This window comes from Ornithodoros turicata, unplaced genomic scaffold (assembly GCF_037126465.1).
Source record: "Ornithodoros turicata isolate Travis unplaced genomic scaffold, ASM3712646v1 Chromosome140, whole genome shotgun sequence".
NCBI classification, from domain to species: Eukaryota; Metazoa; Arthropoda; class Arachnida; order Ixodida; family Argasidae; genus Ornithodoros; species Ornithodoros turicata.
The window spans coordinates 318,901-345,180 of record NW_026999315.1 but is presented as its reverse complement, the minus strand read 5'-3'; the positions used below and the strand labels follow the sequence as shown (position 1 = coordinate 345,180).

General features: G+C 46.5%; 2 protein-coding genes across 2 annotated transcripts; both read left to right on the top strand.

The window, feature by feature from the left end:
* Positions 1-19,237: 19,237 nt before the first annotated feature.
* Positions 19,238-19,741, top strand: LOC135372400 (uncharacterized protein K02A2.6-like). The gene has a single exon (XM_064606015.1). It carries the CDS (start codon positions 19,238-19,240, stop codon positions 19,739-19,741), a length of 504 nt encoding a protein of 167 aa, XP_064462085.1.
* A 1,785-nt stretch (positions 19,742-21,526) lies between these two features.
* LOC135372399 (uncharacterized) lies at positions 21,527-22,078 on the top strand. Its single transcript, XM_064606014.1, has one exon. It carries the CDS (start codon positions 21,527-21,529, stop codon positions 22,076-22,078), a length of 552 nt encoding a protein of 183 aa, XP_064462084.1.
* Positions 22,079-26,280: the final 4,202 nt, after the last annotated feature.

The following is a 26,280-nucleotide window of genomic DNA, read 5'->3' as shown; positions in this document are numbered from 1 at the left end:
GCCAGGTCCTGCCCTAGTGAAAAGACCCCTCAGGTCTAATGTGTTATGGGACTGAGAGGACCTCTCAGATTGACTAGCCCTCCCAGGACCTACCAGAAGTTAATGCCCAGATCTGACATCGGAACATCAATGTTCAATTTCGCCGTTTACGCTGCACCTGTCGTCGGAGCGGTACAATGATACAGTGCTATGATACACCAGAGATAGATACAGACAAGTACATGTCACAAAACTCCACATATATCGAGTTCCTTCGATTGTACAGATACACTCAAGGCATGCACACTGTTATCAGATTATCTAACAGTTATTTCAAATGTTTAATGTCAAATATCTAATATTTGTTGAAGGATCGCTCGCAAGAAACTACACGAAACGGTAAATAGCAGCAACAGAAACTAGATTTAGCACTTACATGTCTACGAACGCATACAGTCATCATCAACACATACTGTCGTATTCCACAAAGCGTGAACTCATGGGACACATATTCGCAATGTCCGTACAGCGGCGATGAAAAATATATTATTGAGGAACTCTGACTCTCGGTGATCAAGTTCGTCTGTTTTACGTATACTTGGGGACTCGCGATGCACCGTCTAGTTTCCCTTGCTTGCGTAAGACGCCAACTAACCGGCGAGGTTGGGTTCTCACCACCTTGGGTTCTCACCACCTGTCGCTTCGTACGAGATTCATCTGTAAGAAATACAATTTAAAAATGTCAGTGTAAGTCACTGTGTAGGCATCGAAATATATAACATACCGTTTGGCACAAAGCGCCGTTGGCAATCTTCCTATCGGCGCACATAATGCGTGTCTGCGAACAGTGGTAAAAGCGTAAAGGAACAGGAATGCCTGTCACTCACAAAAGCACATTTGACGCATCGTCTACATACCTCAAAACAGTTAAAATCCCGAAGGCAAAACGCAAATTACTTGAGATCCGCGGCCGACGTCCTCACACTTCAACGTTTCAAAACAGGCTGATTGATCCGCTGGCGACTGGCCGAAACGCTTCAACTTACGTGCAGTGCAATAATGCACGGATTGCAAGAACATTAGCTTCAAGGGGGAACGACAATACAAGGTTATCACGGCACGTGTTCCTTGGAGGAATAATGCACAAATATGTGAAATCTTGCGAATTATTTTCCAAAGCGGACGAGGTAGCATGTCCCGCGGCGCGGAAAACATGTAGCAACTTGCTCTGAGACGTGTTGCACGACGCACTGTCGCAAAGCTGTCTGAGAGGTCCCCCCAAAACCCTCAGGGCTAGATGAATGATTCTACAACGTCTTCCAGATTTTCTCTAAAAGGTCCTCTCAGACCCCTCTGTGTTGCCTGAAAGGTCCCACCAGACCGTTCAAGATTTCTTGAAAGGTCCTCTCAGACCCTTCGAAAGTGTAAAGGGACCTACCAGATCTACCATTTCTTGAAAGGTCCTGTCAGACATCTCAGGAAATTTTGAGAGGTCTCTGAAACACATTTTCGATAGGTTGTCCGTACGGAAATGTTTCGTTCCCGGCACCAATCGTGGATGGCGTCACATATCAGGGATACCGCCGCTCCAGTGTCCACCAAAGCTGCAACGTCCTTACCCAGAACCCGCGCCCCCATAAACGGTCCAATGTTGCATATGTCATCGAGCGCTCGACATACGAGCGGGACCGAGGCCACTACGTTATAATTAAAGAGAAATCAGAAAATAGAGAATTAAAAAAGAAGAAAGATTACGCGCTCCGCACCACACAAGTATCGGAAAGCTAGCTAAATAAAGGAGAGCTGGAAAGTAAAGAAATAATTCACAGATAAGAAAAGATAAAGCGTGACAGCAACCCCTCCCCCCCCGAGCCAGAAGAACAGAAAAGAAAACAGAAACAGTGATAGAGATAGAGATGCCTAGCGAAACCACATCCGAGACAGCGGGCCCAACAAACCAACAGAACAGCATTTATTACGCAGATGGATACAAACACCTAAAACACAAAATACAAAAACTGGGCACACGTCAAGGCGAGTACCAGCTCAAAATTCTTCCAAGACGGACTCCTCCAGGGATCCCATGTCTTTTCATATACAGAGACCAGGCAAGCATCCCCGAGGCAAGACGACTTCGCCTTTTGCATGCTCCATACACCTGCACGAGCTTCATGATAGGATGATAACCACCAGCCACCCCATAACAACCAATATACAGGAAAATAATACAAAACCAAACGAACACCACAAACACCCACATTACAACAAGAAAGTCACCCTGGGTTTCCCACTTTAAAAAAAAAGAGGAAAATAAACCTGGAAACTCCCACCCATACACCCCCCTAAAGCCCAACTGCGCAAAAACAATAAGAAAAGAAAAAACGAAAAATTAGGTTAATATGCAATATAATTGCATATTGCATATGAGAGAGAGAAGAAAAAAAAGAAAAAGCCCTAAAATGAACTAGTTCAACCCCAAACATGACAGGCCTACAGGAACCCATGCAAGGCACCTGAAATGCATCACCAAAAACTGTTAAACACCTTACCGAAGTACCCCCGAAACCGTGCACACCACGTCACCAAACCCCCCACACCACAAGTCCAAGCACAGGCTAGGCAACTAGTTCGGAGTAATATACCAATAGAAAAAAGGAGAAATTGGAAACCCCATCCACAAAAAACAGAAATAAAACAAACAAGAAACAACCCCAAACCCAGAGTAGGCGCTGTACCACCACGACACACAACGGCAACCTACGGTTTACCACGTTCAACTGCCCACCAAACGACCTAATTGAAGATCCCCATGACCCGACGCCAACCACATCCCACGGACTAAACTCGTTTCCCAAACAGAGCTCCCCAGTGACAGCCAGTCCCCATTGACGAGGCCAGTCACATGCCCGCCCTCCGGGCTGCAGCTTACGAGTAACCACCCGTAGGGCCGGCATGCCACCCGCCCCGCAGAGTCCCCCATACCCCAAACCCAACCAAGCGAGAGGCCCCCTCTGACCTCACGCAACTTAGCAGCCCAATGGGACACCAGAGGCCACGCACTCTACATGATTTCCATGCCAACAACAAACCCAACCAAGAGGGGCCTCAAACCCGCTCGAGCCAGCCACTATCCAAATTATTATCCTCACCCAGAGCAACAGCCTAGCACCGCGCACCAATATAGTACCCCATCACGCCACCCAGTGCCGTTAACACTACTGCATCATTCACCTACTGAACCACTCCTGCTACAAGGTACTGAGAGGGCAACCCCCCAAGTCAGGGAAAAACAACCCCAACCCCAGAGGGTGTGTAGGCAGGCGATCCCCATGACGACCCTGAGCCGCGCCCGTGCATCGTACAGCTGTACCCAGTTCGTAGTGCTTTTCAGGCCACACAGGATATCAACCCCCCCACCCCCAACAGGGATTTCACTAATTGACGACAGACCAGATATACAAAAAAGGGATAATATAGAAAACGGATAATAAAAAAAATCAAAACAGGTTCCCGCGGGGGGAGTAGTAGCTATGGGACACCACCGGGTGAGGTAGTCGCCAATCCTCATCTGTCAAAGACTTTGGTGGTGCCCTCGGCGAAAGGTTCGCCTGTACCCTACCAAACAGGATTCTGACACTGACCCAAGGCGAGGGAGTTGCCAATAATCCTCTGTAAAACTTTATGATCAGGCCAGACGGGTACTACCCCATGCCCCACACACCCCACAGAAAACAAAAAAAAAAAACACATAAAGACGTCAAGCCACACCGGTGACCACAACCTCACCACGCCCAATCCCAAGGGCAAAAAAAAACACGTGATAGAACCACCACCACCACTAACAGACGGCTAAAAATGAAGGTTTAAGAGGAGGAAAAAAAAACATCCGCTAACCTAGTAGGCACCTCTCAACCCCCTGCAATGCTCCGGCTCAAACAACCCATCAATACCATCAGTGACAACCCAGGCCAAGAGATCAGACAACTTATGCAAAGGTAGCGTATACCTTCAACACAAACATGAGGCAACCAAGGCGACCACAAAACCCCCACTCGAAGCTGTGTCCGACAACCTGACCACCATGGGCTCGGCATGCGGCAGCCCACCCCACACACAGCCCCCAAACTGGGGGCACCCGACCCGGACCCGGGGCCGCAGGCCATCCCAACAGTCGACAAACAAAAACCTAGTCTCAATCAACACAACAAGACAAGAAACTGTGTCTCTGGAACACATAAATATCGTTAACAGATGACATGTCGATAAACCGCCAGAGGCCTACAGTTTTCCTACTTCAGACCCCACCACCAAGGCAGCAGGGCACCAATGTTTTCATTGTGTCTCAGGTCGACCGCTAAACTGGAACCCACACCAAGGTCCATGTAACTGGCGATGAACCCCCCCCCCCCACACACACACACGCTGGACGGGGAGGGGCCGAGACACAGATCCGTTCCCGTTCCCTGCACAGCATACAAAGTGTGCCGCAGTAGCGCCAACACCCGGGCCCTCTCACAGCCGGAGTCCCCTCCCCACACTCTAAAAACGGTGACACTTTAGTGACACGTGAAATTGGTGTGACACTTTGGGGCGAGCCCAAACTTGGATTTGGAATGTGTCACAGAGCGAACTTTGTCCATATACAGTTACTGGAAACGCGTTTTTGTTGCCACCGAAGTGGCTGAGGTGTAGTAGACGATTACTGAAGCCTATGGGAGGGCGTTTGAACAGTGGAGTTGTGGCACTTGCCACAGCTGCGGCCGTTGCCCGTGACACATTGCTTGATATTTTCACTGTTTGAATGCGTCGAATCTCTATGTTTTCTCATTCAGATACCAACAATGGGCAAGTCTTTGGCCAGTTCAAGCGAGGACGCGCACGAGGTTTCTCGCGTCCGGTTTGTTTCTGCTAAAGTGGCTTAATTAACTCGCTTTCGGGAATACTCTGACGACTCAGACGTTGATGTTACTGGAACATCTCGAGGAATCTGTGCGTATTACCTATGCTAGTGCCTGTCATATATGAGGTCACACCGTTCACATCCGTGTCCACGGCAGGATTGGTGCATCATGTAAGAGCACCCTTCAGTGAAGCACGGACGTATCGGTAAGTTCCTTGGCGCTTGTTTTCTTTTCGGAAAGACGAACGCAGTGAAAGCATGTGAATACAGGGAGGCTGTAGGATAAATTGGAGCAAAGTGTGCCGCATTGTCTCTGTGTCTCTGCCCCTCTGTCGAACGCGAGCACACTTTCGGAAACCACCATGCTTTGCCTAAAGCATTAGGAAATACTTGACTTTATGCATGTGAAATTGTTACCAAGCACACAATCACATCCGCGCGTCTGCACCACGAGCACGACGCGTATTCGCGTAATGAGCGTCCTTCACCAGTGCATCTTTGCGCCATAATTCTTTGACATCCGTAATCGCAAGTTTCAGCGATGGAGAGAAATTCAAAGGTTTTTGAGTAGCTCCCGAAAATGGAGGCTTTGCGGCCTGTTTTTTTTCTTACTTCATTGCGCTGTTTCTTCCGATTACGTTCTGGATTTCGTTTGTCTTCACTTATCTTTTTTAACGTGTCGTGATCTAAACTGACCACTTATATTTATGACCAGCAGAATCCCTATTAGGACATTTCAGAATAGCGTGTGAGTCACCAACGCAAGCGCAAATGAAGCTCTTTTGCTAATTATTCAGTTACCATGCTTCCCTTCAGGACACCCCCGTATTTCGAGATGCAGTTCCAGCAACGATTGCCATCTTAGTCGGGGTTCTACGGAATCAAGCAACCAGGAGGGTCTTGAACTCCGTGCTTGCCGCGCACATGCTATGTTACCTCGCAATGTATCGATTCTGAAATAAAATGTTTCTCTTTTCACGTGACCTCTAGCATGTACGTGCCTTCCACATACGAGTACATCAGGTGTCACCGCCGAATTCAGATACTAATCTGAAGGACTACTTCAAGGAATCCTTCACGAAGAAATCCTTGTGTGCCAAGGCGGCCTCGATTTGTTTAATTATCCGCATCCATACACATTTTAACCACCTTCGTCTTCTTTTTTACCTCATGCATTTCACATACGTCTCTTGAGGCACAAGGCATTCTTAAAGGGAGAATCCGCATAAGGTCCCTTCCGAAAATTTTCGAATATTCGTCACCTTTAGCCATCAACGACCATGCCTGTAAAATATCTCCTTCGAAAACTGAATCAAACTTCATAAAAATGATTTTCTTCTATGACGCGCTCGGTGACAGGGTAGTGCGAGCCACGAGCGCTTTTCTGCAAGCAACACCGAGCGTGATGTAAGTCGCGAGATATCCCGCGCCGTCCGCCTTGCTTTGCTGTGTGTTTTGGCAGTTTTGACGAAGGAAATTTTCCGTAGGAATTGTGTTCGTTACGTCGCACACTGATCTTACACCCACCACGATGGCCGGTAAGACATGCTGTATAATCAGTTGTGGCAACAGGTCGGATACAACAACAGACGTAGCATATTTCGAGTTTCCGACGGCCAAACAACGTCGTTTGGAGTGGGAAATGGCGCTGCGCAAAATCAAGTGGAGGAAGACCAGCTCGACCACGATATGTTCTCATCATTTTGAGCCAGGAATGGTCGACACGAAAAGACGGCTCATGCGGGAACTCGGAGTGGCACCTGCGGGCACCTGCGGGATGCACCGACCGCATGTGCACCTGCAACATGTTTCATATTACGCGTGCACCCGTAGCACTTATACAGGGCGTCCCAGAAAACGTGTCATTGAATTATAATAAAAAAACTACGCCACCTAGAATCATGCGGTCAACAGCATTTGTTCTTATTAGTTTTTGCCACCTCCTAATGTGAATGTCATTACTCCAAGTTTAATTATGTAAATATTTGCGAACTGAACTCGGAAATTTGCCAAGTAAAGGTCACTTTTTTACCCCACCAATATGAAGAGCGCGCCGAATACACTCAAATTCATGATAATTCACAGTGATATTCACGAGCTATTCCATCGGAAAAAATAGCCGAATATCATGCTTTTCGGAGCACCGGACAATAGCGCGCGATGACGTTTTGAGCGCAATCGCTCTCAGTGCGACGAAAGGAGGTTCCGAAGCCAGCCCACAGAGTGCTAGTAGAAAAAGTAACAGTTCCTAAAATTGGGAGAGGGAAAGCAAAATCCCAGCGAAAGTCGGACATGATAAGCCGTGCCTGTTTTATCTGCTTCTGCGATGTCGGGGAGGGCTGGGTTTCCAACCTCCTTTCGTCGGACTGACAAAGATTGCGCTGAAAAATTCATCGTGCGCTATTCTGTGCGACCTCCGTAGAGTATGATGTTCGGCTATTTTCTCCGATGGGATAGCTCCTGAATATCCCTGTCAATTATCATTAATTTGACTAAATTAGACACGCTCTGCACATTGGCGGGGTTACAAAGTTACCTTTACTAGGCAAATTTCCGACTTAAGCTCGCAAAAATTTACATAATTAAACTTACGTTACACGACATTCATATGAGGAGGTGGCAAAAACCCAGTAAGAACAAATGCCATTGACCGCATGACACTAGTTGGTGTAGTTTTTTTATTATAATTCAATGACACGTTTTCTGGGACACCCTGTATAAGAATGTGCGACAACCTATTAGAAACTCATCATTAGCTACTCCGAGTTCGACAGTCTTTAGTGTAAGGGTCCGAGGCCTCGGTTTCAAGCGACGCGCGCACTGGTACAGGGTCCGTCGAATACGGCGAGTCAGCAGAGCGTTTGACAGCAGTTCTTACAATATTTTCGACTTTGATGAGTAGTATATGTGTGGTTCTAGTGTGAGTTATTAACGGCGTTCAGCTCACTTTTGACGGGCACACACAAGAAAAACATGCATCACAAAAGCGCTACTGCCACGTTCATCCATGGGCAACTTCGCGTTTTCTGGGGTATCCACAACATAAAGTTTATGGACATGTTTAGCCTCTTCTCGCATCATCGTTTGACGTCGTGACGATTATCTTTGTTACTGTGGTCTCTTCCCCTTCTCCTCTACTCTAGTGGGGTCTGTGGGTCATCCTCACATTGTACAGACAGCCCTGAAAAATAAAACTGCTCTTATGCTACCTAGCGAAAGGCAAGCTTTGTTGTGCTGTTACTAATGATTTAGTTATCGCCAGAGGTGTTATTAGCAGTAGATACTAACTTCAATATCTGTTTCTAGGTTGCAACACTTGACCACTAGGTGGGTTGGAGTGGCTACAAATTTTTGTGATGCGGGCACGTGGGCCCTTACGTGCAGTGCGGATGGCTGTGCACCGTTCATCGAAGGTAATACTTTTTCCAGCTTATTAGCGCCTTTATTGCACGTTTTTTGTGGGAAATGCTTGACGTGGTTCGCATTATTCTTTTAAAGAATTCCGAAACTGAATTTGTTAGAGACTGAGATATACGTGCACAAGGAGGAGGACAACGAAGTGATTGCGCTCGCGCAGTGTTGTGTTCGATGCGAAGTTTGGCTGAAGCATGTGGCTGGTTTACTACGCTGTACTAAGTTTTGTCTTTAAATTAATAACCGGGAAGTTATAATACCGGTAATAATGCTTTTTCAATATGCCCCAATTTCTTGCAGAAGTGACACGTGGCATTTCGGTGAGGGCAGTTTTTTTGGTTGTGCTCACCGTCACAGCAGTAACAGTTTTTGGACGGCTTAGGGGTCTTGTTCTTCTTTTGGCTTCTGGTTGCTGGTGTGTGAAGCACTTTGTTTTCTTCCCTGCTGCCTATGCTTACCTGTTGTGAAACCGTGGATTACATGGCTTTCGCGATGTCAACCGCCTTTTTGAATGTGATATTCCTTTCAGAGAGTAGACGCTGCTGCAGTTGCACCTCCCATGGACCACAGATCAACCTCTCCCGTAGCATCACTTCCAAGGGCAAAATTGTTTTCGCTGAAGCCGGGATACAAAGCCGGGAAGCCGGGATCTATGCGGTCGTCGGAGCCGGGGAGACCGTCGCGTGTGCCGGTGAAGCTATCGCTGAGGTCATTGTTGCAGTTTGGGTCGCTGGGGAATCACCGTCGCCGTGGCAGGCGATCCTGTGGGTGGGGCAAATGGAGGTGATAATGGAACGAAAACATTGCCGAAATTGTACTCCTTAGCTAGAGCTCTCAAAGCGTCGACATATTCAGAGATTGTCTCTTGAGGAAGTTGAACCCTTTTGTGAAAGCGCCAGCGACCTAGCAGTTCAGAAGTATCTGTCTCAAAATGGCTGCTCAGGCGTTCGATTATGTCGTCATACGGAACTTTAGCCGGAAGGAGCGGATGCAGTAAGTCTCGCACCTTGTCGTAGGTCTCTTCGCCGCAAAAAGTGAGCAACAGAGCCCTTTTCTTAGCCGCGTCCTGCACATCATTCGCCTCGAAGAGAAATTCTAGGCGTTCACGCCACGAGGTCCAACTGGAGCCTGGGACGAATTCAGGAAGCCTTGCCTGATTCATCTTGTAGTGTCCGTGAAGTCCGTACTTCCCTCGTTGCCAGTATTATAACAGCATTAAAGTTTTTCGCGTTTTCTATTACGAATGCCTTGTTGAGAGAGCATGAATTTCTTGTCCAGGTTTAGCAGTCATTGAGACATTCGGCGACTCACTGTTACTTGTCTTGACTTCGCAGAGGAACGTTGCGTTCGTCGCGAGCTTATGGACGGGGCTAAATGAGCTGGCGATATCTGTCTGTTGGTGTCCGTTGGCACATACGGACAACACAAAAGAGGAACGGACAGCACTTAGGAGGGAATGTTTCTAGTGGGGCCTCTAGTGTGTTCGTCTCTGTACTTTGTCGTCTGCGCCTCCCAATATTCCAGATTCAATATATCCTGTTTTGTTACACATTCTATACAGGGTGTCCCAGCTAACTGCAAATATATTTTTTTAAAATATATATAACACTTTTTCCAAGATGAAATCAATTCCAATATAGCATATGCTGAAGGGCATTCCCTAGGAGGGCATTAGCGAAGTCCAAAGGCAATATCTTAATTAACTTTCATTAACTTTTTAATTATAAAAGTACAAAGTTGTCCCAATGAGAACATCTGTTCTTTTCGGTCACCTGATATCGTAGCCGTTTTCAGAACAAAAATCCGTTCGATAGGTCGCCCTCAAAAAATTCGTGACGGAACGCCATTTTTTTCTTTATTTTGTTCATTGCGCTTCTTAGAAGAAGCGTCTTTCCTTCACCCCCAATGTGAGAGGGAGAAAGAGCACAGTATCGCCTCTCGCGTCCTGGAAAAAGATCAAAAGGAAACAGAAAATGCAACCCAAGATAAGGCCAGTTCCGGTAGAGTCACCCGATACATTTGCTTTTGTTTTGTTTCCGCAAATCAAAGCTCATCTTCGACGCATGAGGTGGCACTGTACTCCTTTCCCCTCTCACGTTGGGGATGAAGGAAATACGCGTCTGCGAAGATGCGCAATAAACAAAATAAAGAATAAAATGGCGTTCCTTCACTATTTTTTTGCGGGCGATCTATCGAACGGATGTTTGCTCTGAAAACGGCTACGATATCAGGTGACCCAAAGGAACAGATGTTCTCATTGGGACAACTTTGTAGCTTTTATAATTAAAAAGTTAATTAAGACATTGCCTTTGGACTTTGCTAATGTCCTCCTAGGGAGTGCCCTTCAGCATATGCTATATTGCAATTGATTTCATCTTGGAAAAAGTGTTATATGTATTTTTTTAAATATGTTTGCAGTTAGCTGGGACACCCTGTATATTCAAAGCATGTCTCATGCCCGTTCTCCTCTTTAAAAAAAGAAGAGAAACCTGTCTGTTTGTAAAACGTAGCTCCACTGCGGGCATTGTACATTGTGAATATAGAATTTGTTTCTTTGTTTGCGTTTGATAATTTAAAAAAAAAACATTTGAGGTCAGTTAGGGCTGCGAGCATTTCGCAGGCTTTCTCGTGACCTGTTGATTTGGCGGTTGTCGTTTCGTTTGTCTTTTTCACTCTTCCATTGCATTGCGTTAGCGGTTCACTATAATTAGTAGCATTTCTATTTTTATTTGATTTCCCTTCGACTACAGTTATTTTTATTTCTTCGTTAAGTTAAAGCGGATGTATACATAGGGTGATAGTGTGGTGCAGTGTCCCTGGAACATGCGCGAACATAAGCGACAAATTTCATTCTGACGAAGATTGTCAGCGCCCTTTTCAGTTAACAGATATGCGATGTTTTGTCCGATTTTCTATCTAACTCACCTTTTACATGGAAGTCGCGTTTATCGTGGCGTTTCTTCATAGTACATAGAAAGCTACAAGAACCAGCGAACCGCTAAGGAATTGCCAAACAGAAGGGCATCAAGGCTACATATTTGTTTTCTTTATTTTAGCCTCACTTTCACGGTCATTCAAGAGTACTGACGTTGAATGTTTCCTGTGTGGCTTTTTTCAGAATTCTGGCATGATAAGCCTGAAGATCACAACCCGCAGAAGACACCTTGGCAAGACACTTAAGACATGGGATTATGTCTGGTGTTGTGCTGCACTCATGACATCGAGCTATACGCATATAACTTCGGGTAAGTGGTCTACAAATTCTTTCTGTGGCGCTGCCTTGCGAATTCAAGAGTATCTGATCGCTTTTCGTGAACGATACTTTTTTATTGTTCGTAAACCCAAATGACCATAGTCGTCATTACATGGATGTGTACAAATCAATACACCATAATTCAGACTGAGTAAACAATATAACATGAGAGATAACCTCGTGCATTAGAGAAACATTCATACAAAATATTTTATTTTTAAATTCCGTGTTAACGCCGCGAAGCAACTGTGGCTATGAGCGCGTACAGACGTGGACAGATCGAGAGAGGACAGCAGGAAGGAGTGGGGGACAGGGGGGGTTAGTATGCGTCCAGGGCCGACTTCAGGAGGAACTGTGCCGACATTCGTCTGGAAAGTCTTCGGCAACCCCAGGGAAAACCTCAGACAGTACAGCCGGTGATAATATTCGAACTCTTGTCACCTCCCAGTCTCGGCGTGGAAAGCGGTCATCCAAACCACTACGACACTGGAGCTGGTGTTCGTACAAAATACAATACAAAGTTAAATAAGGGTTAAGGAAGTTGCGTATTGATAGAGTATGTGAATATGAAAAGGCCTGCAGAAAGTGACAGGATCAGTATTACAATATCAACAAAGGACTATAGAGAAGGGCGTTCCACTCAACTTCGGCTAACGGAAAGAATGCCTTTCGGTCTGAGCTACAGATACCTTGAAGGTATGGTCTATGCGCGGAGATATGAAACGTAACGATGTGGAACTACGTGCTGGGAAAGGTGATAGAGGCACAATCTAAAAAAAATATTCTGTCACACAACTTTGAGATACCTAAGTTGTGTTTTGTGAGGGTGACAGTTGAGGGAATCGAATAATCTGACAGGATGAAACGGACACATATGTTTTGTACTGATTCGATGAGGCATGTGAAGTATGTCTGATGAGGGTCCCATATACTGATTATGCGTATTTTAGTTTTGGTCGAATGCGGTAGAGTAGGTAAGTATGCAACAAGTTTGATATTAGTAGGTGCTAAACCAAGTTGCGGCGAAGAAATGTGAGTGAGCTATTAGCTTGCCTGATAGATGAGTGATAGATAAGATCCTTGCTCCTTAGAAGATAATTTGGATGTTAGATATAGCACGAAACATTGATGTCATGTAGAATGGATGGTGGTATAACCAGATATCGAATACTTTGCTAAAACAGGAGAAAGGTGTTGTGTCCGCTCAGCCAAACATCCCATTCCAGAATCCTTTATTGCTAGCCACCATCATGGTGCTTCTTACACTCGCGCGCTATCGACTCTGCGCGACACCACAAAAGGGATCACGAGAAACACATTCAAACAAATGCACATTCAATGAGATTGAGCTCCGTTAAACAGCACTATTCGCAGCACTCGCAGCACTCCGCACTATTCGCCTATAGAATCAAGGTTGTACTGTAATGAGGTCGGACGAAGATATAATTGTGCGAATAACAACACAGCCACCGCCGAAAAGGCGAAATTTGGAGTGAACGCATGATGGAAGATCATTAATGTAAATGGTAAAGAGTAGTGGCACAAGCACTGAGTCCTGGGGTATCCCAAAGGTAACGGGGCAGAACGAACCGAACGTACGAATGAACTCGCTAATGTGCTGTTTATTGTTGTTGCTTGTTTACGGTTAGACAAGAAATGTTCGACCCAGGTTATCAGGGACGGTGGGGGAGTTAAGGCAATGAATTTGGAGACCATAATTTGTCGTATTGCTGTGCATTGCGCTTCCCAACAATGACGACTGTTGTTACATCTACTTGAACCACCATGTATGCGATCCTGACGTTCTACTTTACATCCGGAATGGTTAGGCAGCTTGTCAATGGTTGGAATGGTCGTCGAATGGTGCTGAACTGATAAGGCGACGTAACAGGCAATGTCAGTACCGCATTATGTGTGCACAAAATGAATGCTTCTGCCGCGGGCCTAGCCTTTTCATGGATTTGTACGAAAGATACAAACTACCCAGTCAACACCGACTGTTGGTAGGACGTAGAATCTACGTTGTCTAATGTTGACTAATGTTGAACAATGTTGAATGTAGAATGATAACGCTGAACCAACGCTGTTTCAACTGTTCCTAGTCAATGGTGGATTGTGAACATAAAGAAAAACGTTGATTTTTCATGAGAGAATCAACTGTAGTTATACGCAGCAAATAGTTGCGCTGGTTCTACATTGCACCTTCTACATACTGTCAACCTTTATCACGAATGGAAACCCGTTGCTTCTTCACTGCGCACCCAATTGTTTCGCACTGTATTTTATTTTTTACATTCCATTGTGCCGTTCGCGTGTAGAGTAAGGCCTGTATGACGTGGTATTTATATCACTCATGCTGCCGTTACTAATAATATTTATTTATTTTATACCCTCATAGCATTTTACACATTGTAAAGACAAAAACAACAACATATTTTTCTTTTTCCACGCCATCATAATGATCGGTCACGGAGGTTGAGGGATACAACAAGAAATCGATTTCCCAAGAAGCGCGCGCCGAGCGGAACTACGTCTGCTTCATCGCCATCGACATTCTCCAACCGCCGTTTCAAACAGTCCTCCTCAGGTACCCGCGGACGCGGCTGTAGAGTATGTACCACTGCGCCCATACACCATGTTGCAAGCCCATTGGCCTAGACTGTGCGCGCGCTCCGATTGGTCGAGAACGTTTTGAAATCGCATTTTGTACGCGCGCATGTGCGTACAGCGTCTCGGCGCCGTTTCAGCATAGTTTCGAAATAGCATGGCCGGCATGTCGTCCTCCTGTGTTCGGTGGTGTCAATCGACAGAACAGTTTGCAGAAATACGTTCGTGGATTTATTCGTGCGTTATTGTGAGTCTGCGCGTGCTGTGCTGTTCCTGGACCCAACTATTACCCCACGAACAATTTCTCAACTGCGGTACCGGAATGCTTCATGAGCGTGAAGGAAAAGTTCGGGCGCCGTTGGATTTCGAGGACTGTCAACAAAGACAGGATTGCGTGCCACACAAGCCCTTTTCGCTTCGCTACAATGGATGCACCGCAGGCAGCGGAAGAAGATGCTCATCATGAAATGGTACGCACTCATGAGACTGGTTCGGTATTAGGAGGTGAACGGTGTGTTGGTTCTGCTTCAAGTTCGAACTTTGTCAGGGTGTGTCAGCAACGCAGTGGGCTTTGTACCCACAGTGCACCCATGTATCAGATCTTTCAATCAGTGCTTTGTATGAAATAAATCTTTATTTTACCCCAAAATCGCTTTAGTTATTTTGAATACCGAGTAACGGCGGCAGGCCTGAAATCCAGTCGAAGTCGATGGTAGCCAGCCAGGACCGACCAAAAAGCCAGCCAGACATGGGGGCTCCTGATTGGCCGGCTGGTTGTGCATAATATCCACCACGTCGCAATTTCATTGGTCGTGTGCCCAGTGTTGTGTGAATTATCTCAAACTATGGGCTCTATGGGGAGCTGTTGGAGCCTGGTTTCAAATAGTCGAGACTGGCGAGCGGCGAGGCGCGTCGTCGTGGCAGTTCGGTAGGATGGACATTCAATTTGTCACACGGGAAGGTCTTGGGAACGTCAGCATCATGCGTATTTTGTACTGCAATCTCTGGAACATCGAGGCAGTACTGGCCAATGCGGTGAACAACTATGTTGAACGTAACAGCGAATGCCGTAGTGTACGAGAGGCAGCGTTCGTTGTACTCCACCCTTCACGTTTCACAGGTGAGTTTTCTTTCTTCATTTTGCCTGACTTAAGATATGTGCGTTCTTGTTTTCTCAACGATCACATGTGCTAGAAGTGTGGTGCATAGCAGTTTAGTATCCGAAGTAAACAGCTTTGTGTCATTTTCTGTACCTGCAGGATCAGGTTGCGTATCACTGACAAGTTTATGCGAACTGTGGGACTGCGTGTGGTGTGCGTGTGTGATATGTAGTTTGGTGTATCCGAATGTTTATTAAATATGTTCTGATGAGATCCTACTGGGGTAAGGTTTAATGCTGTCTGGTTTATGGCTGCTGTAAATCCCTTCCCAGTGTCAACATCAGTTTGCAACGGAGCTTTACCCCATTGTTGAAGTCGCACGTTCAAGCAGTACGTAGAGCAGTTATTTCAGATGTTAGAAGTTGTAAAATGTTCATATCTCTTTGACTCATACACTATTTTATAGGTGCTCGTGATATCTCGAACTCGGAGTGGTGAAAGCAGCGGTGGCCTATTCTCTGAGCAGTCTGATAGTACAGATAAGCTTGGCTGTAAAGGAAATGAGTTACCTTTCCTATGCTGTTCTCCAAGGTTCCTTGTTTTTTGTATAACCGCTAATCTGGTTGTTGCGTGAGCTAGTGTCGCTGTTTGTAGTCTTTTATGAACTAATAGCTTCAGTTACAGTTGTCGGAAAGCTTGAACTGCGTGTGATTTCGTCACATCGATAGACAACCTCAAGCATGTGTAAAGGACCTGGTGTTTCTCTACAACAATGAAGAGCAGGGCATAAACCAGAAGACGAAGACATCGCTTGGACATGCCAGTGAGCTGCTTCCGCATCACACCATCTATACTCCGAAAGATGCTGCCGTAAGTGTCATGCATGTGTTCCCAGTGGTTGTAGAGTGTCTGTTTTTGACGTCTATTTATGGTAGTGTTTGAGCTGCTATCCCACTAGATGGAATGAGCTATGTTATTGATTATCTTTCAGGGATGACCTTTGTGAAGAGGCGTAGCGACCATCCATGTGATTATCATTATTATGAGCATTACCACTGATTATCTTTTTGTACATGTTTCATTAATTGATTTAAGACTTTAATAAAGCACATAAACGGTCATGCCCCTCATTGTCTTATTGAATATTCACTAATACACATTTGTACTATTGTATTTGGACACAGTTGGGTTTGGGGATACCTGCGCTTTTGGAAGCAGAAGTGGAAATTTAAGGTATCATAGTAGGAAGAGGTAGCAATAGACAACGTAAATAAACAGCAATTCACAACATTTTGTGAACGTTCTATCAACGTAGAAAAGACAACACTCAACGTAGAAATAGCGTTATAAAATTATAGTAGATTCTACGTGTTTTTGACCGGACATTTTCTACGTAGAATCTACGCTGCACGCTATCGCAGATTCTACGACGATGTTGTAGATTTGCAATGTTATTTCAACGTTGATTCTACATTTCGTGGTTGACTGGGTAGTTAAAAGCGCTAAAAGGACAAGGACAAACAATGAGACAAACAATGCTCTACTTCGAACAAGGTTTATTAAAGAAAGCACCGTCTTGTATACATTTACGGCGAAGAGGCGAGAAATCTAAGAAAATCTAACAAAACCTAGTTCTATATGAGACAGAGCGTCACTGATGGGGTACTGATACACAACTTGCTGAGTTTATCTAATCTTTCTGCCTCGATAATCTCACGAGTGGTCTTGTTGATAGATCTTGCTAGCACCTTGCTTTGTTGAAGTGTTGGTTTGCAGCCGCATGACTTACAGTGAAGAGCGTGCCATCCTTCCTTCCCGTTTCTAACGTTATTGTTACGTTCCCTGAGCCTATCGTTCAAACATCTCCCCGTCTGGCCAGCATAACTTTTGCCACACGAAAGGGGAAACAATATACAACATTGTTAATGCACTGCACAAATGGACCCCTGTGCTTCTTTGCACACTTTTTGCTACACTTGTCCCTCCGGTGCAGTGGCCTTACACCTTAGGAGCTTGTAGGGAGCCGTGAGGAGCACTTGGTCTACTAGCAAGGTATCACTATGTGTCTACAGAATGAAGGCTAGGGCATCGCTAGTCTCTTCCAAGTCATTGGTGACGCCTTTCTACCGTTAGTTCTAAGCCGCTACAAGGCCAGGTTACAGGTTACCATAGACCTAGAAGCGAGGGCTGTTGGGTTACTTGAGAATTATTAATGAGTGAGAAAAACGCACAAACACGACGAAGACAACCAGAGACACACTGTACAGGCGTTGACTTTCAACTAAAGGTTTACTGAGCAGCGAACTGGCACAGGGTGCCACCAGTCCCGGCCTCCGAAATGAATACTCGTGCCAGAAGGCGGTTATCTTCTGTAGATAATGTAGTGGACTGAGCACGAGCAAGCTGATGAAGACGTACGTGGGACGAGAAATAAACGGTTATGTTCTCTGTGGCTCTAGCTCTCTGCGAGTCTAGGTAGACTACTACAAATTGGCGACGGGCTTCTTCTGCCGAGTCTGAGAATGGCCACCGGTTCAAATGCCGGAGGTCACCAGGATCAGCCCGATCAGCATTCTACGGTACTTCGTTTTGAGAGGCCTGGAATTTTCGATCCGGAAAGGGACGAGTGAAAGCTTTATCGCATACAATTCAGAGCCTTCTTTGCTAGTTGCGGGAGTAACTGCTGTTATGTACAAGAGAGGCCTACTCATTTCGTCCTTGAATGCGGCCGTTTTCAAGCGGTTGTACCATCTCCTGCATCCGAGGGACGTCACAGACGTTTCATTCGAAGACGTGGTCAAGACACTAGATGAACACTTTGCCCCGAAGAGGTTCGAAAGGGCAAAGCTATTCTCGACTCGACGGGAAGAAAACGAGCCCGTGAAGGATTTTCTGAACCACCTACGAGCCATACTTCTGACTTTTGAATACGAGACCGAAGCAGACATACGTGCCTGTTCATTGCTCACAGCCTTCGTAGTCGGCATACAAGATCAGCGTATTCGAGCGAAGCTTGTACTCGAGAAGAATATCACCAATGAGATTGCTTTACGGCTTGCCGGAAGCTCGCTAGCAGCTGAAGCTGGATCCCGTGATATGGACTCCCTTGTGGTGGCAAAGGCCTCCCAGTCAACTAGAACTACAGGAAAATGTTTTCGCTGTGGGAATTTCAACAACGATGAGGCAAACTTTCGTTTTCGCCAGGAATCGTATCACGACTGTGGCGAGCGAGGACACATTGCCAGCATGTGTACGCACACAGGACGCACTTCGCAAAAGTCCAACAACAAGTCGTCAAGAAGAAAAGTGCAGACTGTTACCATATCGAATGTTTTCTCCGTGGATAATGGTGACGAGAAGTTCGTCTCCTGTGAGATACTTGGCACCAAGGTTACCCTACAAGTCGACACGGGATCACAGCAACGTTGCTGAACCGGTCCACGTGGGAAATGCTTGGTAGTCCACAACTTGATCCCGTACCTTATAGTCTACACTGTTTCAACCAGAACCCAATCAAAGTTCTTGGAAGGAGTTTTCTATATGTCCGTTGGAGGGATCATCGATTTTCGTTGGAAGCCATCTTCACGGAAGCGCCCACTGTCAACATATTAGGGAGAACGTGGATTTCTGCCCTGGCGATGGATCTGAACAAGATGTTCGTGGGTGTCACCAACAGTGTTCCAGACCTGGAAAACTCCTGAAACATTGCTCCAGAAGCATCCAGGCGTGTTTCGAGATGGTCTTGGGAGGCGCACTAAGACGAAGGTTCATCTTCAGTCAAGCCGGATAGTCACCCCAAGTTCTTCAATTCACGGCCTAACCCCTCGTCACCCGTACTGCCGTGAAGCAAGATTTGGAGCGCAAAGTCAATAATGGAGTTCGCCCGTTGAAGCTTCCGCTTGGGCTGCACTCATCGTCGTCCTACACAAACCAAATGGCTCTCTACGAGTTTGTGAAGATTTCAGCGTGACAGTGAATCCCCAGATGGACATCGCTCAATATACTCTTCTTCGTCAAGAGGAGTTGTTTGTCAAACTAAATGGAGGAGTTATTTTATCAAAGCTTGATCTATCCGAAGCTTATCTGCAGATGGAGCTGGACGATAATGCAAAGGAAGTGCTCGTCATCAACACGCTCAAGGGTCTATCCCAGTTCCATAGGATGTCTTTTAGTATAGCGTCGGCACCCACTATTTTCAAAAGAGTAATGGAGCAAGTGACTGCTGGGTTGGACTACGTAGCATGCTATTTGGACGACATCGTCGTTACCGGCACTACGTTTGGACATCATCTGTCCAACCTGGAGAACGTGTTCCAGGGCCTCAGTGACTTTGGTTTCACACTAAACAAAGAAAAGTGTGCGTTTTTCGGGACCGAGGTCGAGTACTTGGGACAGATCGTCTCGAAGGGAGGTGTTCGACCCTCACCAGAAGAAAAATCTGCCATACTGGATATGCCCGAACCAACTAACGTGCCAGAACTCCGATGATTGTTGGGCATGATACGGCACTACAACCGGTACATACCTTGGCTCGCACATATCTTTACTCCGTTTCACGAGCTTCTCCGGAAGGATACTCGCTGGAAATGGTCACCTGAATGTGTCGAAGCCTTGCGAATGTGTCGGAGATCGTCAAATGTAAACTTCCTGCGCGTGAGTCACTCGCCCACTACGACCTGTCGAAGTCACTGTTTCTCGCAACTGACGTATCTTCGGAGGGACTGGGAGCAGTCATTTTTCACAACATCGATTGAAAGGACCGCCCGAATCTTAGGAATCCTTTCTTTAAAAAAAAGTTTAAAAAGCCAGGAAAAAAACTATTCTACTGAAAAATGTTTTGAAGCAGAATGTGATATCTTTGCTTAATAAAAAACAAATTTTGGGAGAAGACATACCCACCCAGTCAGCACAACTTTTTGCAGTGATATCACACCAGTATTGCCATGCAATATTGAGGTTTTGTTGCTAATGGCAGCTTTCGTTATGCTGCATCAATGCTATTGAAATGACATTAGAAAAATGTGATATTGCAATGTTGATGCAACATTGCCAATGACCAGTTATTGTACAGTGTAGCGACGTTACAAAAGCAACACCGGAGGAGAATATAGTCTTGGTGACTATATTCTCATGTTCTCAATATTCTCATATATGTGCAAGTGAGCAGAGTGTGCTTTACATATTCAGTGATCGTCCTGCTCCTGAGCAGACTTCAGGGGAATGGTACAGACATTCGTCTGGAAAGCCTACCGGGAAGCCCTGGGGAAACCGCTGACAGCACAGTCAGGATTCGAACCCCTGTTACCACCCAGTCTTTACACGGTAGGCGATCATTCGAACCACTATACGCCACGCGAGGCTGTGGGCTGTGGTCGTACTGACGCCACGGAAGAACGCCATGTCCAGGGTCAGCGCGCATTCACATATGCGTGAGAATGGATTGTAATTAATTTCAAGTTCTCGGTCAGATTAATTTTCTTTGAGATTATGTTGTTCTCGTCTCGATCCTTTTGTTCATTGCCATCTCCCATAGTGCGTCCGCAGTGCTTTGCCAGAATATGTCTCTCACAGACTGAGTTAATTCTCTCCATAATGGTCACACTAACTGCAACGTTCCCTCACTGCAGCACGTGAAACATTGCCTGAGCAACATAATCGTAACGTTTCTAAAATGCATCGTCTCAAACTGCTGCACCAACATTGAACTAGAGGCATAACATTCCATTTGTGCATGAACGTGAAGAGGACAGGGACTACGTGCGGTTTCTTTGGTTCCGTGATAACGATACCAGCAGCGAAGTTATCGAGTACAGAATGTGCTTGCACGTCTTCGGAAACACGTGTTCCCCAGCCATTGCGACATACGGTTTGAGACGAACCGCACAAGAAGAAGAGCCGGAATTCGGAGCCGACGTCCGGCGCTTTGTCGAAAGAGACTTTTACGTGGACAACGGCCTCATATCTCTGTCAACCGAAAACGAAGCCATCGAACCCCTGAAAACGACGCAAAAGATGTTGATGGGTGCCAACTTACGCCTCCATAAGATTGCTGCAAATTCGGTTGGCGTAATGGATGCCTTCCCATCGGAAGACTACGCAAACGACCTAAAAAACTTGGACCTAAGCGGCGGGAAATTACCCATGCAGCGGAGTCTCGGTCTAAGCTAGAATTTGAGGGCCGATACATTCACCTTCAGAGTGCCTGCAAGGGACACTCCGAGCACAAGGCGGTGCGTGCTGTCGACCGTGAACAGCCTTTACGGCCCTTTGGGAATGACAGGTCCGGTAACCGTACAGGGCAGACTCCTGCTTAGGGAGCTAACTTCATGCGCTATAGATTGTGATGCCCCTCTCGTACTGGGCGACGAATGGCAAACATGGAAGGACTCGCTGCGCGCCCTTCAGCGACTCGAGATACCACGCCGGTACGTTGCTGAATCCGTCACCAATGATCGTCGACGAGAGATTTGTGTGTCCTCCGACGCTTCAGAGAAGATAATAGCCGCTGTGGCCTACATCAGGGTTACAGATTCCAAGGGGACGCCTCACGTGGGGTTTGTGTTCGGCAAAGCCAAGCTGGCACCGCGGCCTGAACAAACCATCCCGAGGCTGGAGCTATGTTCCGCTGTGCTTGCCATCGAAATCGCTGAGCTGGTGGTCAACGAAATCGATGTTCGCATCGAAGACGTCAGGTACTATACAGACAGCAAGGTCGCGCTTGGGTACATCTGGAACCAGTCGAGGCGCTTCTACGTCTGTCAGCAAACGCGTCAACAAAATAAGGAGATCCACGAAACCCGAACAGTGGCACTACGTCCCGACTGACCAGAACCCTGCGGACCACATCTACGGCCACAAGTCTCCGTCTCTGCGACTTTCATATTGAACCAACAACTGGGTGCCCACCGCTTCAAGCGCTTTTCGTCATGAACGTCACTTGTAAGGGCCTTAGCGAGTCTCCTATACATCGCTCGATCGCTTCTCAACCCATCACCCACTTGTCACCGATGGCACCATTCCAACAAACCTCGGACTGCGGAAGAACTAGCGTTTGCTAAAAAGGTCATCCTGCGCTGTGTCCAACACGAGGAATTCGCAGAGATCATCGTTCGGCTTCGCACGGACGTACCTCAACGAAAACACTTCTCGACCAAACGCTCTCTGTGGAAGCTCGATCCTTACATCGACAACGACGACGTGTTAAGAGTTGGCGGGCGCTTGCGGAATGCAAACTTGAACGAGAAAGAAAAACACCCGCTCATTGTTCCCGGTCGGCACCACGTGGGTTTACTACTGCTTCAGCACAGTCATGAAAAGGTCGTCATGCATCAGGGAAGGCACTTCACGGATGGGGCTGTTAGAGCCGCTGGCTTCTGTATTATCGGCGGAAAAAGATGCATAAGCGCCATGATCGATCGCTATGTCCCATGCCGTAAGCTTCGACGCAAGTGTGAGCAGCAAAAAATGGCAGATCTACCTGAAGACCGTCTAAACAGAGACCCCCCCGTACACTTTCGTGGGACTGGACGTTTTTGGCCCCTGGGTGGTCGCCTCACGACGCACAACAGGTGGTTTAGCTTACAACAAGAGCTGGGCAGTCCTCTTTACGTGCTTAGCCGTCCGTGCTGTGCACATACAAGTGACAGGATCTATGGACACTTCCAGCTTTATTAAAGCCCTGCGAAGGATCATCGCACGTAGCGGTCCAGTTAAGCAGTTCCGTTCGGACCGAGGAACAAACTTCGTTAGTGCTTGCTCTGAACTAAAGCTATCATCGGTTCGCTTCGAATCCCGCAAGGTAGAAACTTTCTTAAACGAGCAAGACTGCACTTGGATATTCAACACACCGCACTCTTCGCACGTGGGCGGTGCGTGGGAGCGAATGACAGGTATGGCTCGCCGAACCTTGGATGCGATGCTCCTCAAGGAGGCCGTTGCACCGTTCTCTGAAGTCTTGACGACATTCTTAGCAGAAGTAACCGCCATCATAAACTGCAGACCCTTAGCCCCTGTATCTTCGGACCCCGAATGTCCCTCAGTTCTCACCCCGGCAATGATTTTGACACAGAATCCGTCACCGCCAACGGCACCAGCAGGAGAGTTCAAAAGTCTCCACGTCAAGCAGTGGACAGAAGTACAGGCTCAGGCAAACACGTTCTGGCACCGATGGAGGAATGAGTACCTGCCCAGCCTCCAAAGTCGTCGCAAATGGCTAACCGACCAACGTAATTTTACGGTCGGCGACATTGTCCTATTGAAGGACGCGGCAAGCAGACGCCATGAGTGGCACATGGGAAGAATCAACGCTGCGTACCCTAGAAAAGATGGCAAGGTGCAGACGGCCCAAGACGGAAAGAAAACCTTCGAGCGGCCAGTCTCCGATCTAGTTCTGTTGTCGTCGGAAGAGTGACTGAAGTTTTCGGACATATGATTGAACTCGTTTAAATACATAGCCAGGGGAGGAGTGTTCTGTCTTGTTCGTTGTCTTGTGCATTGTTTGTTGTATTCAACTTCAACTTCATTTTTAGTATTTTGGTACAAGCATTATGGTAGTATTTGGTACACAGTAAATCATTTTACACCTTTATTTGCTGCAACAAAGTGTATTCTTATAAAAACACCCTTTTCTATTCCACAAAGAGTGCATAAAGTGCATTACTAAAGGCGTAATATCGACATACACCACGTCTTATCCAATGTGGATCATTAAGGGTGTAAAGTTTGGTGTTGAAACAGGTGTTTTCCGTCGAATGCACCTTTTTTACACCCATTTGAATTGGGAGTATGGTGTTAAAAATGGTGTTTCATTTCGTGGGAGAAAAATTATGCTGGTTTCACAGCTCCGCTCAGCAAGTAATCACATTATAGACGATAACCTGAGTTAGAAACACAGTATTTGACAGGGAGGGATGTTAGAAATTTAGCTTATACCTTTGACTCGTTGCAAGCGTGGGTGTTAATTGCAAAAACACATTCCCGCCACCGTTACAAACGTTTCCCGCCCCACCACATGTAATGAACGTGCCCCAACAAATTTTATTTCAGTATATGATACATCCGACACGCCAATATAGGCTACTGGGGGTGCCCCAAGTCTCTCTATGCCTCTGCACTCACGTTGGTCCCACAGTGTTAACAAGCTAACGAGGCGTGCCTGCGACGCATTGCACTCCGGTTTAGGTTCTACGATGGAACCACGGCTGGAAGTCTACCGCGTTCGCGGTGCTGCTTGCCATAGAAGCAAGAACGTGGAACTGTATGTCTCGGCCAGTGGTGTCGGTATGCTACCGCGGAAGCTCCTATTACGCTATTTTCGAGGTAATATTTGGGCGATTCCACGCGAAATCATCCAGCGGACCTGCTCGGCCCTCACAAAACTATTGCGAATTTTTACGAAATTTTTTTTAGCAGTCCATAATAGTGCAAAACGACACACCACGAAACATTTCTTCCCAAATCTCAATGTGGCGGGTGCTACACACGAGCAAAGTTCGCAGCACTGGCGAAAACCGTGCCTGGCGTGAACGGCAGCTGCGGCTCATAGAAAGCACCTAGAACTGTGCGTTTTTTTTTTTTTGCGTATAGAGGAAACCATGCTTTACACGGCGCTCAAATCCAGGTTGTCGTGCTGTAATCGGTGCTGGTATACAAAGGCCGGAAGTTTCGCAATTTTCCTCCTACTTCGCGATTTTTTTGTGGAAAATCAAACCATTAAATTTTAATGAATATTTTTTCCTGTCAAGGCCCTAAGGAACACTTCAACAGGAAAAATCGCCAGACACGTAACTTTCATAGTCATTGCAGGAAAAAAAGAGGAAGTATGCGATTTTTCAAAAATTCGCTACAATCGAGCGTAAAACACGCAATGAAGAGGTCGGAAGAGACGCCTGAAACCAAAACAGTTTTATAGAACGAGCCTTCCTCTACAACATATTAAAAAATCTCGAGGGTGTTTTTTCGTATACAGGAGAAAATAATTTTTTTGTAGTAGAGGGTATTACGACCACAGTGACCCACGTTGCATGGTCCAGTGGGGTGCTATACTTGTTTCTTGGGCTCCTGTTTTAATTCTTTTGATTTTCACTTTTTCTCTGGTCTGGTTGGGTTTTAATGAGCAAGCAATATGCTGTGGTACAGACTTCTGCAAGGTTACCATAGCCTTTGCTTCAGTAGCATAACACGCGTATTGCAATCCTGGGTGGTTAAGTTTATGGCATTGTTTCCGGTGTGCACGGTGCCGGCAATGGAGATTGGGGATTAGCGGTGATGGGCAGGTCTAAGTAATACTTTTTGTCGTGTGAGCTAAATCCCTGCGGGGATGAGCTTTTTCACATCCGCAGCCTATCCGAAAAATACGCGTCTCCCACGGCACGCAGCAATAGTTCAGTTTCTATGCTCGGTATATCAGGCCAATTTTCCAGGAAATAAACGTTCCCGTCAGCACAAAGCAGAAAAAAAAAAGAAACAAAAAAAGCTGTCACCAAACTTCATCCACACGGGCGACTTCCTCTCTCTCGTTCCGACAGTGAAAACCCCGGAGCGGCATAGCTTTTTAGCGAGGACAGGTCCTGAGCGTCCATGATGCTACCAAAGGATACACGACAGCAAGTACAGATTTAGCTTCCACGAAAGATTATACGGCACAAAGCACAGCAACACATTTTTCACCAAACGAGATAAGTAGAGTTTATTGCAAGTGAAACGCAAGATCGGCGCCGAACGCGCACCTCGACTCGAGACGCCAGAGCCAGAGATATCTCTCAGATGCGCGAGCTGCTTTCGTACACCTTGTACTCTATCTTCTGTACCTAGTGTGAAGCAAACTGATGGCGCAATCTCGCGGTTTATCCGAGTCTGACCCGCTCCTGATCCGGCGCCATCCACGTCCGATTCGCAGATCACAACAAGCGTCCATATTTCATCCGAACCCAAAAGTTTCTTGCGGATATCCGCGGGTATACGCTTCCATACACGAGTGGTGCGAGGCTTTATATAGCTGTGAGCCTAGGACAGCATGGACGATGAAC